A 20,589-nucleotide genomic window follows, 5' to 3' on the forward strand; every position below is an offset into this window, starting at 1 on the left:
TCCAGCCCGCCTTGTATGCAAATTTGGCGGCCAGGCGGGAGCGCGCGACTGATACCCGGGGACTGGGCTGCGGCGGTTAGTCCTCTCCCGGCCGCCGTCGCCTCCGACATATTGCCCGCAGGAGCTGCGGCGGCGGAGCGGAGAGCGCCGGGGGGAGGAGATGGGTGAGCGGAGCGGGTCCGGCTCGGCCGGGGAACGGGCAGACGTGGGGGTCGGGATGGCCAAGCTGCTGATTGCTCCCCCACGCGGACAAGATCCCGGCGAGGGAAGGGGGAGGGGATGCGGGGCACAGAGGGGCCCCGCCCCCTCCTGTCGCTGTGCAGGGTGGGGCCTCGGTTATGGGGGCGGGGCATTGGCGCGGTAGGCGGGGCTTCTAAAAGGGAGAGGGCCCATGGGGGCTTGGGCTTTGGTGAAGACCTGCTCACCTGGGTTAGAAGCGAGGACGGGGCGTAGCGGTAGGCGGGGCCTTACTGCTGGGGCGGAGCTCCTGGGTTGTAGGCGTTTGTTCGGGGGCGAACTTTCTGGGTTTTCGGGCTTTGCACGAGGGGCGGCGGGGCGAGAAGACCTTCCGGACCTAGGGAGCCCATTCTGGAGCCGCGCTTCTGGGCAAAGAGAGCTTTTATTGGCTTGTGGGCGCGTATTCTGGGCTGACAACTGTGTGTAGGCGGGGCTTCTGGGCCTAGGGGCTTTACGTGGGTGTAGAGCTTCTAAAGAGAGGAGAGTGGGTGTGGGCAGAGCTTTTGGACTGAAGGTGCATGTGTGGGATGTTTTAAGCCAGGTGTGATAGTGTATGAACAGAGCTTCTGGGTTGGAGGCTGACTGGGGGCAGAGCTGGACAAGTACTTTTTGGAGACACGTGTGAGAAAACCTCCCGAGCTGGGAAGCTAGGCGAGTGCAGGCTCTGTTGCCATGAGGTGGTTTGAACAGGGCTGTAATTTTGATTAGGACTGGGGTGGTGCTTAGGACCTTTGTGCAGGGCTTTTGTGCAGGATGGTGCCTGGGAGTTTGGGCTACGCTGACAAGCTTAGAGAAATAGGGTTTGGGTCCACAACCACAGCATTCTCCCAGAACCCACATCCTTGACCCTGTGCTCAGGTCCTGGTCCTGACCATGAAACCCCAGGATGCCTACTGAGCTGGATCTTGGGCTCTTGAGAAAAAGACCTCAAGGGTGCCCAGAATCATAAGCCTAGAGAGGCTTATAGTATCTGAACAGGACAGCGTACGCCAGAGCTAAGAGCTCAAGCCTCAGACCCACAAATTACCCGTGACACAGTGTAAACTCAGTTTCCTAATCTGTGGGAAACCTATTTTGCTGGGTTCAGCCACTCATCAAGACAGACTTATAGAGCACTTAACTTTATGCTGGGCTCTGTGGGAGGGGGAGGGGGATACACAGTGAAAAAGACAGCTAAAGTTAATGACCTCACTGACTTTCTGCTCTAGTGAGAAAGACAATACATATGTTAACAAGTGAATAAGATAAATTCTAAGACTGAATTGTGAAAAAAGTAGAAATAAGAGGGTTATGGGGGCAGATGCTTAAAAAATGGCAGTCAGGGGAGGGCTCTCCAGACATGATACAGCAATATAAGAGGTAGCAACAAGTTTGGTTTGCTTAAGGAGAGAAAGGACAGGATGGCCGAAGCTTGGAGGCCAGGCAGGGAATGGGAGATGAGGTTGAGGCAGTAGGCAGGGGCCAGATCAGAGGTCTTTGATTAAATGATAAAACGAGACACCAGGTAACTGGTAGCCAGTATCATTGCTGTTATCCTTGATACATGCCCTCCGGCTTGAGGATCTATTTTATGTTGAGTCCCACAGGAGGACGAAGAGGTCCCAACAGGACATCCTACTGTCGAAATCCACTGTGTGAGCCAGGATCGTCAGGGGGCTCTGGTGGGGGCCATACTTCCAGTGCATCAGTCACCAGTGTCCGCTCCCGCACCAGGTAAACCACCTCTGTGTCTTGCCCCTCACTGTGGGCTCACAGGGGCAGTATGAACAAAGCTCTCTCTCACTGGGCTCTAGGATGTGATACCCCAGATCCCAGACGGGGGCTTAGAGTGCAGTGAGCAGCAAAAGACCCAGAGTGGTGGTCACTTGGGCAGATGCAGAGGGACATAGTATAGTAAGCCCAGTTACAGGATTCCACTTACAATTCTGCTCCTGATTTTCTGGTGGCTTCAACAAGTTGTCTCCGTTCATTGGGCCTCCTTTTCCTCATCTGTGAAATGGATCTAAGAATTCTTTCCTTCCTGGGGAATGTTGGAAAGCCTGAATAAGATTAGGGATAGGAAAAGTCTCTGTCGGCTCCTTTGTCTGACAGGCAGGATTAGGACTCCGTGTTTGCCTTGTGCTGCTTTTGTGACCCAACCTCACCATCCTTTGCCCCAGAAGCCCTTCTTGGTGGGGTTCTCAGGACAGCTCCTGATGTTTTTTCCCTCCCCGCCTCCCAGGAGCAGTTCTGGGACGGGCCTCTCCAGCCCCCCTCTGGCCACCCAGACGGTCGTGCCCCTACAGCACTGCAAGATCCCCGAGCTGCCAGTCCAGGCCAGCATTCTGTTTGAGTTGCAGCTCTTCTTCTGCCAGCTCATAGCCCTCTTCGTCCACTACATCAACATCTACAAGACAGTGTGGTGGTATCCGCCTTCCCACCCGCCATCCCACACCTCCCTGGTAGGTGCCCAGCTAGGACCAGCTGTGTGTGTGTGTGTGTGTGTGTGTGTGTGTGTATGACGTTTGGCTTCAGTTTAACACAGCCTACTGAGTGCCCTGTACATTTGGCCTCATGCCAGGCATAGAACATGTAGAAGGAACAGAAAATGAATGATTCCTGAACACTCACCCGAATTGCTCAGTACTGCATTAGGCGGTTCAAAGGTAGTGGAGATAAATCGGATAGATTTTGCCTAAAGGAAGGCAGAATCTTAAGTCCTGTGGGGGAGAAGAGCCACAGGCATACCTGAGTATTTTTTTTTTTTAATTTTTTTTTTTTTTAATGTTTATTTATTTTTGGGACAGAGAGAGACAGAGCATGAATGGGGGAGGGGCAGAGAGAGAGGGGGACACAGAATCGGAAACAGGCTCCAGGCTCTGAGCCATCAGCCCAGAGCCCGACGCAGGGCTCGAACTCACGGACCGCGAGATCGTGACCTGAGCTGAAGTCAGATGCCCAACCGACTGAGCCACCCAGGCGCCCCGGCCTACCTGAGTATTTTAAGGAGTGGAAAGATCTCCATGTAGAAAGAGAGGTTCAGGGACCAGAGCATGGGTGATCAGAGCAACAGGGCTCACATACCACTCTCTTATCTCCAGGGACTGTCCCACTTCCCTCCTCTGAGTCCTGTTCTACTCCTCTAGGTAATTTCCTGGCCTGACTCAGCTAGAGACTTGTGAAGGTCGGAGAGTGGGGATAGTCCCTGTGGAAAGGACCGGGCAGGGGGAGGTGGGTTTGAAAAAAGCCCGTATATGGGCAGGGGGCCCACGTGACCCCCAGCCTCTGCCCCCTGACAGAATTTCCACCTGATCGACTTCAACTTGCTGATGGTGACCACCATCGTTCTGGGCCGCCGCTTCATTGGGTCCATCGTGAAGGAGGTGATTGGGTCCTAGAGGATGACCGGGGACTTGGGGACTCGCCTTTCCCCTGGGGGTACCAAGGAAACACGCCTAGCCCTTCAAGCCCAAGGCATTTTCCTTGGGGCTCCCTTTGAACTTGGTTGAAGAACATTACTCACATCCCCTTACTCTTGGAGTTTCCTGGGCGCCAAGGAAAAGCATTCACCTTGCCAGGTTCTGTCCGGCCTGCTGCCCCATGGTTCCCTGGGTGGGATCACAGGTCACGCTGGGTGGGATTTGGGCACAGTCCCCGTGGCCTATCCAAGGCCCCATCCTGTCCTATCTCGCCCTGACCCAGGCTTCTCAGAGGGGGAAGGTCTCCCTCTTTCGCTCCATCCTGCTGTTCCTCACCCGCTTCACCGTTCTCACGGCAACAGGCTGGAGTCTGTGCCGCTCCCTCATCCACCTCTTCAGGACCTACTCCTTCCTGAACCTCCTGTTCCTCTGCTATCCGTGAGTACCCCTCACTCCACCCCTCACTGCCTAGCACCTGGCTCCTGACCTCTGCCCTGAGTGTGGCTGGGTCAGCAGGCCCCCATACCTGGAAGACTCATGGCAGGGCCGAAGCAATATCCTGTCACGTTGTCTGAGAACATCCCCCTGAGACTAAGGTGATTAGGTTTTTGCAGGAGCAGAAACTGAGACAGCAGGCCTAATTTACCCAAGGTGCCACCAAGGGGGAGGTCAGAATGGGACTCAGATCTGAGTGTATATGCCAAAGGAACAGTTCCTGATAGGGGTGCATGGGCTTTGTCTCCCTCTCTCTTTCTTCTCTCTCTGGTTCTTTCTCTTTCTCTGTCTTTTTTTGTATGTTAATGTTTATGTAATCTCTCGGTGCCTCCCCCAGGTCTGTGTGCATGCGAGCACCTGCGTGTGTGCATGTCTCTCTGTGTGGGTGCCTATGCATGAAGTGTGTGTGCATATCTACACGTCTGTGCGTGTATGTCAGTCTTTGTGTTTGTTTTGCTCACTCACTCCATCTCACCAGAGCCCAGATTATTGAGGACGGAAAGACAGTGTCTGGAAAGAGCCCAGGACTTCCCCCTTCTGACCTAGAACCGGGGAGAGCTTTGGCAAGATGTCCACGCTGGCTGTTCTTGGGGCAGGCTCCTGGCTGCCTGGGCATTTACAATCATTTCCCAACCCCTGGGCTTTCTGGTTCATGAACTTCCTCAGGCTGGGCCATTTCTGTGTCCCGGGAAGCTTCAGAGCTGGATACTCCTCCCTCTGTACCTTGCATGACCAAAAGGGCACTGTCATGGGAGGAGCCCCATCACACTTGTTTCAGTTACAACTAGTGTTTAATTATAAGAGTGACACGTGTCATATAAAAACATTAAACTTTACAGAAGCTTTTAACGTAGAAAATGAAAGTCCTATATAACACCAGTCCTCCAGAAAACCATTATTTGCAGCATATCCTTCCAAATTTTTCTGTCCGAGCATACACACATATACTTTTTTTTTTTTTAACAAAAAAGTAATTAAACTATGCATGATATTGTACAATTTACTGCATTTTTTTGCATCATCGTATAACTTGGGTATTTTTCCATGGCGATACATACAGGTTTGCCTCATTTTTTTAAATAGCCTGTAGTATTCCATTGTGTAGATTTTTCACAGTTATATTTGTCTTCTATTGGTGCCCTTTTGAAGTGTTCCTAGCTTTCCCTATTGGAGACGGTGAGGTAGGGAACATTCTTTTGCATACATCTTTGCCCACTTGTCCAATATTTCTGTCAACAGGTTCCCAGAAGTAGAATGACTGTACTGAAAGGTGCAGTACATTTTTGATAGATGATAACAAATGGTTAGAGCCGTCAATAGTCGCCTTAATTTTCTCACTTTCTGGTTGCTATCCAGTGAATCCATTCTCTTTGGGCACAGGTATCATTTAGTATTCATACTTTGCCTTTTTATTATTATTATTATTTAATGTTTAAATTTTTATTAACATAAGACATACATAGCCTAACAAATCAGTCCAGTAGTGCTAAAAGCTTATGATGAACAACAGCCTCCAACCCCACTTTTTCGCTTTTTATTTATTTATTTTTTAAGTGTATTCATTTCGAGAGAATGAGCACGAGCAGAAGAGGGGCAGAGAAAGAGGGAGAGAGAGAATCCCAAGCAGGCTGTGCACTGTCAGCACGGAGCCCGATGCGGGGCTTGAACTCCTGTACCATGAGATCATGAGTTGAGCTGAAATCAAGAGTCAGACACATTTAACTGACTGAGCCCCCCAGGCGCCCTGCTTACTAACTTTTTAGTCCCACTTCTCCAAAGCGATCTCTCTCACTGTTTCTGACTTTCAGTGTTTTTTGAGTTACCTCCATAATTCTAGTATCTTTGTGCCTTTATTCCTTTCAAAAATTTATCATTGATTTTATAGCTGGATAATAGGTTTACATAGTTAAAATTCAAAATGTATAAATATGTGTAAAAATGTATAAAGAATATAGAATGAAGAAATCTCTCTTTGGCTCCTGTCTCTTAGCTACCCAGTTTCCCTTCCAAGAGGTAACCACCACCATTTCTGGTTTCTTGTATATCCTGGAAATAAATGTTTTATGCATATACAAGCACACCATACACACAAATACATACATTGATTCCCTTCAATGACAGGTGAAGATTTACTTAATTCACCCTTCCATCCATACTATTCCCAGTATTTGATAACTTATTATTTTTATTTTTCTATTGATTATCTTTTCCAATAATATCACTATGCCTGTATTTTTTATCTCATCAACAATAGTATCTTAATCCCTTTAATGTAGACAATAATGTTAGGAACTCTACCCTTCCACTTTTCCTCCCCTCTTCTTCCTCTCACTTCCTGGCAGCTATACTCTTATGTTGTTAGGCTTGACATTCACATTCCCCTATATAACCACATTTAAGTCTTCCATTCTTTGTTTAGGGTTAATTCTAAAAGCTAAAAAGCAATAAGTAGCCTTGATGTTATTATGAATATGAAAATACCATTCACTTCAGGACCAAGTAGTGTGCATAGATAACGTTCCTTCTCTGTGGTTACTGAGTTATAATCTTGGACCTCTTAAAAAAAGAAAGTTCTTCATGTCAAAGTCAAATGGTTTCTCTTTTCTTACATTCCATCAATTGCTTAAAATCATGCCACATTTTAGTTTGCTTCGTATTTAGATTGTAACTTTCTAATACAGGCTCTTTTTTTTTCCTTGGAGTTCTAATTGCCTTTCTTTTTTCTTGTTGACAAAAGAGTGATGGGCCTTCAACATATCCTCAAGTTTATCCAGCCTCTCAGTCATGCTACCTGTTGCCTGGAGTCCATTTTTCCCCCTAAAGACATCCTTCCTGGAGCCTTCCATCCTCCTGCTCCAGTCTGGAGTGGTTGCTCTTTAGGCCTGCTGTACAGCTCTCAGCCTGGGACTTCCCTTCGCTGCCCTCCTGGGTTGGATCCACTGTTTCCTGGATCCCATGTCTTCTTTCTTGGTTTTCTCCCTTATTTTGCTGGAGTGCGTTATCAGGTAATTTCCTTAACAATGGGTGTGGGAGGTATATACATTTAGAGGCCTTGCATGTCTAAAAATGTCTTTATTCTGCCTTCATACTTGATTGATGGTTCAGCTAAATGTAGATTTCTAAGTTCAAATTCATATTCTCCCAGAAGTCTGAAGATATTATTCCATTGTCTCTAGCATCCAGTGAGAAGTCTGATGCCAGTTTGATTCCAGTTACTTTGTAGATGACTTGTTTTTTCCTTTCTAAAAGCTTTTAGAGGTAGCCTGTTTGTCTTTTGATTAGTTGAAAGTTTATAAGGAGGTGTCTGGTGTGGGACTTTCGTCAGTCATCGTATCCGTACTCTAGGACTTTTTAACCTGGAGATTTGGCTATTTCTTCAGATCAGGGAAATCTTCTCCTATTATTTCTTTGATAATATCTTCCCTTCCATTTTTTCTATTCTCTCTAGGACTTCTGTTCTTAAGGTGGTAGATCTCATTGAGTGATCATCTGTTTCTCTTATATTTTCCCTCATATTTTTCATCGCTCTCCCTTTCTCCACCCCCCCATCCCCGTCTTTCTTCCTCTCTGTCTCTCTCCCCCCTCTTTCTCCTCTGTCTCTTTTTTTACTTTGCTTTTAGGGAGATTTTCTCAACTTTATCTTCCAGTTTTTTTATTGAGTTTTTCAGCAGTCAAATTTTTTATCTCTCAGACCTCTTTCTTGTTTTCTGATTGTCCTTTTCTCATAGCATTCTGTTCTTATTTTAAAAATCTCTCATGTTCCCTCAATTTTGTCTTTCCACTGGGGTCAATCTTTCGTTTCCTGCTGCTAGGTTTCTAAGCATCGTTAGTTTCTTCAGTTGTCTCTTTACACTTACAAATGAAGGACTGAGTAGGTTGGAGCACACTTCCTCTCCCTCTGCCATTGTATATATGAATGGGAGCTTTGGCCAGGGATTCTAACTATAAGAGCAGGACACACAGACTGGCAGACTTTGCTTTAGGATAAGTGAGTTGTGCGCCCCCATAGGCCAGAAACCAGGGTGAGGGGGTTACCCTAGGATGCCCCCATTAGAGATCTCAGTTCTCCCCAGGGTAGTTTATTCACATTCTTTACAGAAGAATCCTTCAGGGTAGATTGTGAGGTGAATAAGAGAATAAATGGACTGACTCTTATAAATAAATACAGATCTTTGTTTAATCCCATTTGTTCAGTCCTGCTGCTCACTTCTACCCTTTATCAGATGTGTCTGCTTCAAGCCAGAGTCTCTCTTGGGTCACTGGGCAGATAAGCTCCTACCCCCAGTACAGCCCTCGCAGCATATTCTAGACCTACGCCATCCAGTTGAGCAGCTTCTAGCTACCTGTTATTATTGAACATTTGAGAGAAGTTAGTTTGAATTGAAATGTGTCGTTGTAAGTGTGAAGTACGCATCAGATTCTGAAGGCTTAGTACAAAAAAAGAAAGTAAGTAAAAATCTCATTGGTAAATAATGATGACATGTTGAAATGATAATATTTGGCATATATTGGGTTAAGTAGAGCATTAACATTAATTTCATTTTTTTTTTCAAAGTGGCTACCAGAAAATTTCAAATTACATACGTAATTCTCATTATATTTCTGTTGGACAGCGTTGCTCTATTGATGGCTTCCTTCCTCCTCTGTCAACATGTTTCCCTCTGCTTTCTAAATTTGTCAAAATCGCTTGTGAACCAATAACCCCACTCCCGTTCTTTTTGCTGATATGAATTTATTACCTACTTTTATACGGTCACGTCTTGAGTGGAGAGGGTGAGAGGGAATCTGCCATCTTGCAGTGAAGCTGCTTCTAACTTGTGACCCGTGGAGCAGTCACTTGCTGTTGCCAAATAACGTAATTGTATCTGCAGTCCTCCTTAGAGGCAAAACCAGGGAGATTCTTGAGTACTGGCCCTTAAATTTGAGTCTGAATCCCTTGTATCACCCTGATCCTATCGGTGCTCCACTCCTTCGTTCCCACAGGGTATCCTGAAGAATATTTTGGGAGTCCCATTACAGTCTTCTTTTCTGTCCCACAGAATCCCTGGTCTCTCTTTTCTAAGCAAAATGTTATGGATCTTCTACTTTGGGTCAAACACCATGCTGGGTGTTGTTACAAGGTTTGAAAGAGGGTATTTATGAAAACACTAGGTGTAATACCTGAGTGTAGAGAATCAGGACAAGCTATGTAATTTAAAGCAAATTAAGGAAACTGAGGCTCATAGAGCTGAAATAACTTGCCCTAAATCAGAGTGCTAGTCAATAGCAGAGCTGGGATTTTAATCCTGGCCTGTTTGACCCTAACGGTTATGCTGCTGACCACAGTTCTCAAAGTAATCTTACTTAACCTTATACCAGGGAGAATGGTAGCATCCCCATTTAAAAAAACATTTTTTTTTAACGTTTATTTATTTTTGAGACAGAGAGAGACAAAGCATGAACGGGGGAGGGTCAGAGAGAGGGAGACAGAGAGAGGGAGAATCTGAAACAGGCTCCAGGCTCTGAGCTGTCAGCACAGAGCCTGATGCGGGGCTCGAACTCACGGACCGCGAGATCGTGACCTGAGCTGAAGTCAGCCGCCCAACCGACTGAGCCACCCAGGCGCCCCTAGCATCCCCATTTTATAGACCAGAAAGCAAAAACCCAAAAAGGCCAACTGCTTACCCAAGGATACTCATGTATTCCTTCTTGGAACATCAGGAAAAAGGAAGAAAAACGCTACTCTGGGGAAGAAAATGTAGCATTCTCATTGGCCCTAACTCGTAGGGGCAGCCCAGGGACGTTTCTGGGGCTATGTCTGAGGACCTGGGGAAATTGACAAGCCCCAAGCTGAAAAAAGGAACGTCTCGAAATAGCACCTACTACACTGTTCCATGGACACGTGCTAGGCTAACTTAGCTACTTTTCTCCCCCTACATATTTATTTATACTTAAAGTAATCTCTATGCCCAATGTGGTACTTGAACTCACAACCCCAAGATCAGGAGTTGCAGGCTTTACCAACTGAGCCAGCCAGGCACCCTGGCACTTAGCTACTTTCTATAATTATCTACTCTCCTGGCCTTTAGGTCTATCTAGTTCCCTCCTCAAAAGATACCAGCCATACACTCAAAATACCCCACACTGAGTAGCACCAACCCTAAGGGTACTACTCAGGGAAAGGGATTTGTACTGTTCAAGGGCCCATTTCAGTGCTTGGCACATAATAGGCACACGGTAAATAGTGTCCCTGAACTGCTTTCCTCCACAAGCTGAAGAGCTGCCTTTAATGTATGCAGCCATAACAACTTAGACCTCTTGTGGTACCGCATCCGTGTTTTGTTTTGTTTTGTTTTGTTTTGTTTTGTTTTGTTTTGTTTTGTTTAAGCTCTGTGCTGAGTGCAGGGCTTGAACTCACATCCCTGAGATCAAGCGCTGCATGCTCCACTGACTGAGCCAGCCAGGCACCCCTTGTCCCTTTTTTTTTAACTAATGAATTACTCTTAGTATTTGTTGGTTATGCGTCTCGGTCTTTGGTACCAGACAGTTCTGGGTTTGAATCCCAGCTCTGTTGCTTCCTTATCATTGGGTAAATTTTGGGAATCCGCTTCACTTCTCTGAGCCACAGCTTTCTCAAAAGGGTAAAAAATAACCGTACCTAATGCACAGTGTTCTTAGGAGACACAAAAGAAGAGAACGTGTGTGAGGCACTTAGTACAGTGTCTAGAGCGTGGAGTGTGCCTAAGGAATGTGGGCTGTTAGGATCACTGTTGGTCAGCAATAGACTGTGAGGCAGGGCCTTGTCTCCTACTTCCTACTTTGTTCCCGACGCTCGGCACAATGCTTGGCCTGCACTCAATGCTAATACGTGTGTTGAATGTCTTACCGGAGGATGGCTGTATAGAAGGATGGGTAAATTCTCTCCTCTGAGCAGCCGGGAGAGCTAAGGCCCAGGGAGGAAAGAAGATTCCCTCCGTGGGTAAAGATTGGGATCGTCGCCCATGGGCAGGCCTACCCTCACCACTGTCTTCCCCAGCAGGTTTGGGATGTACATTCCGTTCCTGCAGCTGAACTGTGACCTGCGCAAGACAAACCTCTTCAGCCACATGGCCTCTGTGGGTCCCCGGGAGGCGGTCAGTGGCCTGGCACGGAGCCGGGACTACCTGCTGACGCTGCGGGAGACGTGGAAGCAGCACACGCGGCAGCTGTACGGCCCAGATGCCATGCCCACCCACGCCTGCTGCCTGTCCCCCAGCCTCATCCGCAGCGAGGTAGAATTCCTCAAGATGGACTTCAACTGGCGCATGAAGGAAGTGCTGGTCAGCTCCATGCTGAGTGCCTATTACGTGGCCTTTGTGCCTGTCTGGTTTGTGAAGGTACGTAGCTCAGCCCGTGGGGTGGGGATGGGCGGGGGGGAGCTGCCCCGCAGGAGCCCTCCCCCTTGCATAAATAACTGGACCGTTTTTGACAAGATTCCCATCTGTTCTCTTGAGGGCTAGAGTGACCGCTACCTCGATTTTAGAGTAGAGAGCACAAGGCTCCCTGAAAGGGAGTGGCCTGCGCAAGGTCACCCAGCCAATGATTGGGACATGATATTGCTGTTCATAATACTTGATTGATAACAAAAAGCAGTGATGTTGTATTTCACTGTGGCTGTTTTGGCACAGGCATGTCACAATGTCCAGCTTCATCAGTAAGTAGGAAAGCCAGGATTCATCCAGACCTGAATGACTCCAAAAGCCTGTGCCTTCTCTCTTGCTCGTCTGGCCTTCTGGGAAGGTACCTCCCCAGCTGACAGTAGGCTGGAAACATTTCTCCAGGGGTAGACTGCGCTGAATGATTTGAGGCTGAGAGGACATAATATTTCTTGAACACCTACAATGTGCTAGAGCTTTCAGGAGTGTGATAATCCCCCTAACGCCTCTCATAGGTGGTTGGTAGCTATTCTTATCCTCATTTAACAGATGAGGCAGCTAGAGCACAGAGAAGCGAAATGGTTTGCCCAGCATCACATAGTTAATAAAGCAGCAGAGTCAAGATTTGAACTGATGTCTGTTGGACCCCGGAGTCTATGCTCTGGCTCAGAGTCGTAGGCAGCGGGAGCAGTTTTTATGTAAGAGGAGCTTGTGGAGAACTGAGTAGTGGGCACAGGGTCTAAGCCCATGATTAAGCCTTCTTCGTTAGGTATTTGATCCTTGGTCTCAGGCCCCCACTGAGGGCTGTCCTGGTTTCCGAGGCAGACAGAATCAGGGAAGGGGGAGGGAGGGAGGCCATTGTGGACATCCCAGGCCTTAACCCACCACCCCCTGCCCCCAGAACACGCATTATTATGACAAGCGCTGGTCCTGCGAGCTCTTCCTCCTGGTGTCCATCAGCACCTCAGTCATCCTCATGCAGCACCTGCTGCCTGCCAGCTACTGTGACCTACTGCACAAGGCCGCTGCCCACCTGGGCTGCTGGCAGAAGGTGGACCCAGCGCTGTGCTCCAACGTGCTGCAGCACCCGTGAGTCGCCCTGCCCTTCTCTGCCCAACCCCGGCCCTCCTGGTCAGTGTCTGGAGTTAGTCCCCTCCTCCGTCACCAACTCATTCATTCAGTCAGCAGGTGGTTGTTGAGCACATCTGGTGTGCTGGGCCTTGTGGCCAGAGGAGGGTATGGCAGGACCCAAGGCAGACATGTCCTCTGTCCTTAGGTAACTTGCAGTGTGCTGGAGATGTGAGGAGGCCAGGCAGTAAATTCACAGACTCGTTGACTTTCTCATTTGCTGACTGTTCTTTATCCAGCTCGTTGACCAATATGCTCTTGCATTCATTCATTGCTTCTCTCCTTCTGTCCCTTGCTCACTCATCCATTCAATCATTAGGTCACCTTGTTTCCAGCAGGCATTTACCTCTAGCGAAGCCATAACCAGCCTGGTGCTATGTATTGGACAGAGGAGCTTAGACTTTGACCTACAGGCAGAGGGGGGCTGTGGGGGGGTTTTGAACAGTGAAGGAACCCATTCCATCTGTCTGGTCAGAGGATATGTGCTGTGTTAGCTCTGACCATGGTTATGGTGAGCCCTGGCCAGGGAAGCAGAGCCACAGGGAGGAAATGACTGAGACAAGGTCCTTGAGGAGTTCACAGTCTGGTGGGGGTGACAGCCGTACACAAATTGTTAGGATGATGGGCTGAAAGAAGCCCAGCTGCAGGACGGCCCTGCAGAGGCAGAAGTCACCTGCTCAGGAGCCCTGAGGTGCTGGGCCGGCCTCCCCTCGGCCTGGCTCGTCCTTCATGGTGCCTTTACCTCAGTACTTTTCGCCCAGGTCACCCTAATTTTCCTGCCTGCTTTCCCCTAGTAGACCGGAAGCTCCTTGAGGCTGGGCCCACCTGAATCCTATCTGAGCCGTGGGCCGAGCACAAGGTGTGGCAGAGAAGAGGCCCCCAGACAGATTTGTAGGGCTAGGCCCACCAAGAAGCAGAGATGCAAAGGAAGGCCACAGAAGCCAAGCTTCCTGACGTTGGCTGTCAGTGCTAGTTAGGGACCCTCCCAGGCTCTGTCCATGTGGTCCAGGAAAGGGGATGAAGATTGCCAAATGGGCTCAAAGGGGGCTCGGCTTAGCCATAGCCTCTGAGGGGAGCGAGGAGTAGAAAGATAGAATATAGCTAAGGGGCACCTGGGGGGCTCAGTCAGTTGAGTGTCTGACTCTTGATTTTGGCTCAGGTCATGATCTCAGTGGGGGTCATGGGATGGAACCCAGCATTGGACTCCACGCAGACCGTGGAGTGTGCTTAAGATGCTCTTTCTCTCTGCCCCTCTCCCCTGCTTATGTGTGTGCGCTCTCTCTCTCTCTCTCTCTCTCCCCCCCCCAATAAAAAAATAAAAAATAAGAAAAATAAGAATATAGCTGAACATGAGGGAGGTACCTGTCTGTAGCTCACCGTGGTCCACAGAGAAGACCCAGGCTCCTGCACGTGGCTTCCCAGCCGCTACACTGGGTCCTGCCAGCCTTTTCTGCCTCATCTCTTACCATGCCTCCACTCATACTCTGCCTTAGCCAGACCAAACTGCTTCAGATCCTCAAATTCTATATGCATGTGTGTATCCAGGGTTTTGCATATGATGCTTGTTTTGCCTGGAACACCCTTTCCAGTTCTTTTCCTGATTAATTCCTATGCATTCCTTAGCACTTTGCTTTCCTCCAGGAACACTTTCCTCACCACCCAGGATGGGTTTGGCGCCCCTCCCCTGTGTTCCCACAACCCCATAATATCATGATCATTGCACCTAACACTCTGCTGTGTTTGCTTAGTTACTTGGCTGTTATTCCAGGAGTAAAGCTCCCGGTCGTCAGGGTCCTTGCCTGTCAAGTACTCAGCCATCTCACTCCCAGAGTGCCTGGCTTATAATAGGGCCACAGTAAATTTTTGTGGTTCGTGTCTAGTCTTTTTATAAAGTAAAATTTACATATAGTGAAATGCATAGATCTTAAAGTGTATAATTCTTTGAGTTTTGATAGTCATATATACCCACGTAGCCCACATCGAGTCAAGATGTAGAACATTTACAGCCTCTGAAAATTTCCTCCTAGCTTTTGCCAATGACCGCCCCCTCACCACCACCACCCAGACAACTATTTTTCTACATTCCTTCAAAACTAACCATAAGGGGGGTGCCTGAGTAGCTCAGTTGGTTGAGCATCTGACTCATGATTTCTGCTCAAGTCATGATCCCAGAGTCGTGGGATCAAGCCCCACATCGGGCTCCATGCTGAGCATGGAGCCTGCTTAAGATTCTCTCTCTCAGGGCATCTGAATAGCTCAGTTGGTTGAGCATCTGACTTCGGCTCAGGTCATGATCTCACGGCTCATGGGTTCGAATCCCCCATCGGGCTCACTGCTGTCAGCACAGAGCCCGCTTTGGATCTTCTGCCCTCCTCTTTTTCTGTCCCTTCTCTGCTTGCACTCTCTCTTTCAAAAGTAAATAAATCTCAAAAAAAAGATTCTCTCTCTCTCTCTCGGGGTGCCTGGATGGTTCGGTTGGTTAAGTGTCCCAACTCATGATTTTGGCTCAGGTCATGATCTCACGATTCGTGAGATCAGGCCCCACATGCTTGGGATTCTTTCTCTGCCCCTCCCCTGCACACACTTTCTCTCTCAAAATAAAAATAAATAAACATTTAAAAAAAAAGATTCTCTCTCTCCCTCTGTCCTTCTCCCTCACTCATGCGTGTACACGTGCTCGTGTTCTCTCTCAAAAAAAAAAATTTTTTTTTTTAATAAACTAACCACAGGTTAGTTTTGGCTGTTCTACAAGTTCATGTAAATGAAATCTTGGGTTCAGTTTCTTTTTCATTCAGCACATCCCTGTGAGTTTCATCTGTGTTATTAGGTATAATGTGATAGCTGGTTTTTCTTTTTTGTTTTCTTTTTTTTAAGTTTTATTTTTTTATTTTTGGGGTGGGGGGCAGAGAGAGAGAGGGAGATGCAGAATCTGAAGCAGGCTCAGACGCAGGGCTCAAACCCACAAGCCGTGAGATCATGACCTGAGCTGAAGTCAGACGTTTAATCAGCTGAGCCACCCAGGTGCCCCTCTTTTTGTTTTTTTGTTTTGTTTTGGTTTGGTTTTTTTTGAGAGAGAGTACCATGCAAGCAGGGAAGGGACATAGGGAGAGGGAGAGAGAGCATCTCAAGCAGGCTCCATACCTAGCACGGAGCCTGATGCGGGGCTGGCTCTCACAACCCTGAGATCCTGACCTGAACTGAAATCAAGAGTCAGACGCTTAACTAACTGAGCCATCCAGGTGCCCTGATAGCTGGTTTTTAAGTGAATGAATCAACAGGGTAGGAACGAGATAGAGTTTTTTGTAGACAGCAATTCTCTGTCCTCTGGCCCAGGACCCCGGGAGTCCCTGTGATATCTGGCAGAACACTGGAAGAATTGGAAGATCCCACCATCTCAGTCACATGCTTATTGAAGTCCCTCTGTGCCAGGCCTTGTGCCATGCCCTGAGGTCGTAGAGATGAATTGGATACCATCTCTTCCGTCAAGGGTTCCCAGATTAGTGAGGAATACAGGGAAATACATAAGTGATAAAACACTGGGGAAAGTGGACCAGTAGCAGGAGATTCAGGGAGCAGTTGAAGAACGCTGAACTCTGTGGGGAGTTTGAGGAAGGCTTTCTGGAGGATCCTGAGTTTGGAAAGAGCTTGCCAGAAGGATACGGCATCAGGAAGTGCAGTTCAGTCGGAGGGAGAGACTTGCGCAGAGACATGAAACAGGAAGCTGTGCTGGAGGAATTAGAGACAGTTCTGAATGGCTTGTGCCTGGGCTGTGCGGTGGGAGTCACGGAAGGGCCTCAGCGGCAACACCACATCCTTGGGGACTTGACTCCGAGAGCACGGAAAACACTTAAGGGGGTGCGAACAGAGAGCTTGGTGTTTTACAAAGACCACTCGGGCAGCTGTGTAGTAGACCAGCTGGAGGCTAGAGGTTAAGAGCAGGTGAGGAAAATGTACCCGAAGAGGGAAAAGGGTTTTCTGGACAGTCTCTCAGACATGAATGACAACCCTAGACCCTCTGCCTCCCAGTGCAGTGAATTTCTCATGATTGTTACCCCATTTTACAGAGGAGGCAGCTGAGACCCAGAAAAGGAAAGTCACTGTGTCTACATGATAGAAATGGGAGTCGGGGACCCTGGTGATCACGCCAGGCCCAGGCTTCTGGTACCCCCTTTTGTGGGTGAGCTGGGCATAAGGGGCACTGTTGGGCTGTGCCTCCAGGTGGACGGAAGAATGCATGTGGCCGCAGGGCGTGCTGGTGAAACACAGCAAGAACGTCTACAAGGCAGTGGGCCACTACAACGTGGCTATCCCCTCTGACGTCTCCCACTTCCGCTTCCACGTGAGTCTCCTCCCCTGGGAAGGAGGGGTGGGGCCTGATCTGGAGAGCAGGAGGATCCCGGACGGGAAGGTGATGTCCTAGCAAGAGACAGCTATTTTCAGCATTTCCCAAATCCAGCGGAAACTACACACTGTGCAGCACAAGGACAGCCATACCAGTGGTGACTTCATAAGTGCAGCTCACTTGGTGGCTGATCCTTGAAAACATCGGGTGGAGGCGGGGAGGATGATACAATAAAAGAAGAGGTTCTCAGTGGCGAAAATAAGAACTATCCCCATTCCATATGGTGCGCCAGGCACAGTGGTAAGCAGTTGCCATGCAGCCTCCGTGCAGTCTTCGCCTGTGTGTGAGAGAAACACCACGGCTCTCCCCATTTTCCGAGACTGAAATTGGCTCAGAGGGTCTAACTCGTTCAAGGGTGCCTTGCTCGGAAACTTGGGATCTGATGGTCATGACTCCTGGACTCAGCATTATGGAACGGGTTGCTCAGAATCAATGAGGCTAGTGGTCTCCATTTTATTTACTTATTTTACTCTCAAAAGCCTTTTTTCCAACACAGTCATAGACTGAAGTCTGGTATATAGGACCTCCTGGGACTACTCTATTTGAAAGAGTTGGAACTCCCTTCCGTTCCCACTCACCACTGCTATAGCCCCTAAAAGACCTCCTCAGAACCCAGGGTTCCAAGGAACACAGTTTGAGGAATCATTGATCTGGGTCATCTCTTCACGGTAGAGAAACCCGAGGCCCCGACAGGAAAGGGACTTGCCCAAGGTCCTGTAGCCTGTCAGGTTCAGAACTGAGCCTGGCATGCTGGTTTCTTGGACCCCCATTTCCTGCCACTTCTCTTCCCATCCTTTAAGTAGCTCTTGAGGTCAGGTACCTTGGTCCCTGCAGAATTGAAATTCCCTAAGACGTTGATTGCACTTTGGAACGGATGAGAACATTTTTCTCGAGTCCCCACACTCTGTCTTCCTTTGTAAATACCAGGTCAGAGTGAGGTGTCGCCACATGCCCTAGAAGCTTCTGGCCTAGATCGGGATGCTGCCCATGAAGAAGTGGGTTTCTCAGACTGTAGAGTCTATGATGACTTTCCATGCCTGTGTCGTAAGATTCTAATTTGTTCAGGCCTGACTATACCCAGGAGGATCACATATAAAAAGGTGTCGATTATAGACCAGAAAAGGTTTGAGGGAGTAAGCGAAACCTCTCAAGAAAAGCTTCCCGGAAAAGAAACACCACAGGCAGAGGCGGAGAGGTGGCAAAATCCGTGCCCAACCTCACAGTCTTCCTCTCCCTCCAAGTCTGCATGGGGCCCCCAGAGTTTGTCCCCTTCCCTGGCCCACCCCAAACCCCCATCTGGGAGGCAGGTTTCTCGAACATACTTTCCAGTCCCTGCCTACCCTTTCCTGGGCAGTTCTTTTTCAGCAAACCCCTGCGGATCCTCAACATCCTTCTGCTGCTGGAGGGTGCTGTCATTGTCTACCAGCTGTACTCCTTAATGTCCTCTGAAAAGTGGCACCAGACGATCTCCCTGGCGCTCATCCTCTTCAGCAACTACTATGCCTTCTTCAAGCTGCTGCGGGACCGCTTGGTATTGGGCAAGGCCTACTCCTACTCGGCCAGCCCCCAGAGGGACCTGGACCACCGGTTCTCCTAAGCCCCAGGGTGACCCCAGGGACAGCATCCAGGCTTCAGCCAGGAGCTCTCTGGGAAGGGGCTATTGGGGAGGGTTGAGTGAGGGAGCAAAAAAAAACACAAAAACAGACAAAAAAAATTGACCAGAGCTTTGTATTTTTGTTACATACTGTTTCTTTCTTTGATAATTGATGTGATTATGAGGGGGGAAAAAAGTCCTATTTTTATACTCCCATTAAGCCTGTGTGTCCTGTGTTTCTTTCCCTTCTTGCCTGTCAGGCAGAGAGCAGAGGTTAGGATTCTGGGCCAGGAAGCCCTGTGTGTGGCTTCTGGGGTCCTCATGGGTCCTGCCTTCTCCAGTGGAGAGGAAATGAGACACCAGAAGTCATGGTGTTTAACGCTGGCTGAATGCTGTGTATCAGATATTACTCTCATGTGTATTATAAGCCTTGTTTCAATCCAACTTTTATGTCAACCCTAGGAGGTAGGTACTGTCACTCTAATTCTATAGGTGAATAACAAGCTCAGAGAGCTATAGTGACTTGCCGAAGGTAACACAGCAGCCAAAAAACCCTCCCAAAAGACAACACCACTATCCTCTCAAAATGTGATGTCCTGATTCTCTCGGCATGCAGTCACTGAGACCCTGCTCTGTGTCAGGTGCTATAGTAGACAGGACGCCAAGACAGAAACAGACCGGTCACACTACGCTGGGATGGGTGTTAACAGTTACAAGACAGCAGCGCAGGAGAGATCATGTTTAATGCTCTAAGAATTTCTTGAAGGAGGGGACAGTCTGAGTTGTCAGGCACTTTCTAGGTGGGCAAACTGGGGGAAAGGCACTTCAAGCAGAGTAAAGGAGACATGTAATACATGTGAGATTTGGAACATTCTGGTGTATTTGGGGCAGGTAAGCAGAATGGTTCCTAGAGCAGGAAGGATAGGGAACAAGGGGTGGGGGTGGGGTGGAGCTGGAAAATTTTGCAGGAGATGGATCAGGGTGGACCAATGGTTCTAGGCCAGGGAGGGTGTGTAAGCAAGGTCAAGCGCTAGAGTGGAAACAAAGCTGGTTGGAGGACCACCTGGCTCTTACTGGACAGGCTAGAGGGCTCACACTGGGAAAAAAGGACAGTCATAGCCACTCGTCTACTCTGTTTCCTGAGCCCTTTTTGGCCACAGGATATGCAGATGAGTCTGTGGCGGTGTATGGGAGACAAATATTGCAACAAAAACTTTTTGGTGTCTGTTGAGGAAGGCATCATACTAGGTAAGCATGAGACAGATAAAAAGAAAGATGTACCTTAGACAACCAGGAGACAGAAACATACCTTATAAGCAAATCAGAGTGCTAAGTGCTGAGGAAAATGTGTGTCCAGGGCCCTGGGGAGCAGAGGATAGGTACCCAGGCTCTGTCTGGAAAAATCGGGTTTTTTAGGGAGGGGAGAGTTGAACTGGATCTTGAAAGTGAATTTGTTCACCCTATGGTCAAGTGGGAAGGGAGGGCATTGCATTCCAAGCAGGGGAAACAGCATATGCAAAGGCACAAAAGATGCATACTTGGGGAAAGGGGTTCCTCAAATATGAATGGAACCTGGGTGGCTTAGTGGAGAAAGCCCAAGAAGTGAATAAGGACCAGCCTGTGTGTCAGATTGAAATGTTTGAGCATTACCTAAGGGCAGACAAGTAACTAAGCAGAGGAACAATCTGACAAATCCTCTGCTTTTTTAAATCTGATTGTTTAATGTTTATTTTGTAAGTACCCATGCCGCATATGCACACACATGTGGGGTAAGGGCAGAGAGAGCGGAAGAGAGAATCCCAAGCAAGCTCTGCGCTGCCAGCCTGGAGCCTGACACAGGGCTCAATCCCATGAACGGCGAGATCGTTACCTGAGCCGAAATCAAGAGGTACAGACTTAACCAGCTGAGCTACACAGGTGTCCCATAAGGCCTCTGCATTT

General features: G+C 48.5%; 1 protein-coding gene across 6 annotated transcripts; it reads left to right on the forward strand.

The window, feature by feature from the left end:
- Positions 1-18,868, forward strand: TMEM39B (transmembrane protein 39B). 6 transcript variants are annotated; one of them, XM_045476493.1, is made up of 9 exons: positions 1-164; positions 1,816-1,950; positions 2,459-2,678; positions 3,516-3,599; positions 3,919-4,073; positions 11,149-11,485; positions 12,426-12,613; positions 16,871-16,991; positions 18,409-18,868. In XM_045476493.1, exons 1-9 carry the CDS (start codon positions 16-18, stop codon positions 18,649-18,651), a joined length of 1,632 nt encoding a protein of 543 aa, XP_045332449.1. In that variant the 5' UTR covers positions 1-15; the 3' UTR covers positions 18,652-18,868. The 6 variants fall into 6 exon arrangements, with proteins under 6 accessions (XP_045332449.1, XP_045332451.1, XP_045332452.1 ...); XM_045476495.1 differs by having other exon boundaries at positions 9-164; positions 1,824-1,950; XM_045476494.1 differs by lacking the exon at positions 1-164 and adding an exon at positions 377-455 and having other exon boundaries at positions 1,824-1,950.
- The last annotated feature ends 1,721 nt before the right edge of the window (positions 18,869-20,589 follow it).

The sequence above is a fragment of the Leopardus geoffroyi genome, chromosome C1, assembly GCF_018350155.1.
Source record: "Leopardus geoffroyi isolate Oge1 chromosome C1, O.geoffroyi_Oge1_pat1.0, whole genome shotgun sequence".
NCBI lineage: Eukaryota > Metazoa > Chordata > Mammalia > Carnivora > Felidae > Leopardus > Leopardus geoffroyi.

Excerpts from the sequence above, each read along its gene's own strand:
- TMEM39B (XM_045476493.1), top strand. The coding sequence starts at position 16 with ATGCAAATTTGGCGGCCAGGCGGGAGCGCGCGACTGATACCCGGGGAC. Across the intron at positions 3,600-3,918 it reads TTGGGTCCATCGTGAAGGAG|GCTTCTCAGAGGGGGAAGGT; the intron begins GTGATTGGGTCC and ends GCCCTGACCCAG. Across the intron at positions 11,486-12,425 it reads TGCCTGTCTGGTTTGTGAAG|AACACGCATTATTATGACAA; the intron begins GTACGTAGCTCA and ends CCCTGCCCCCAG.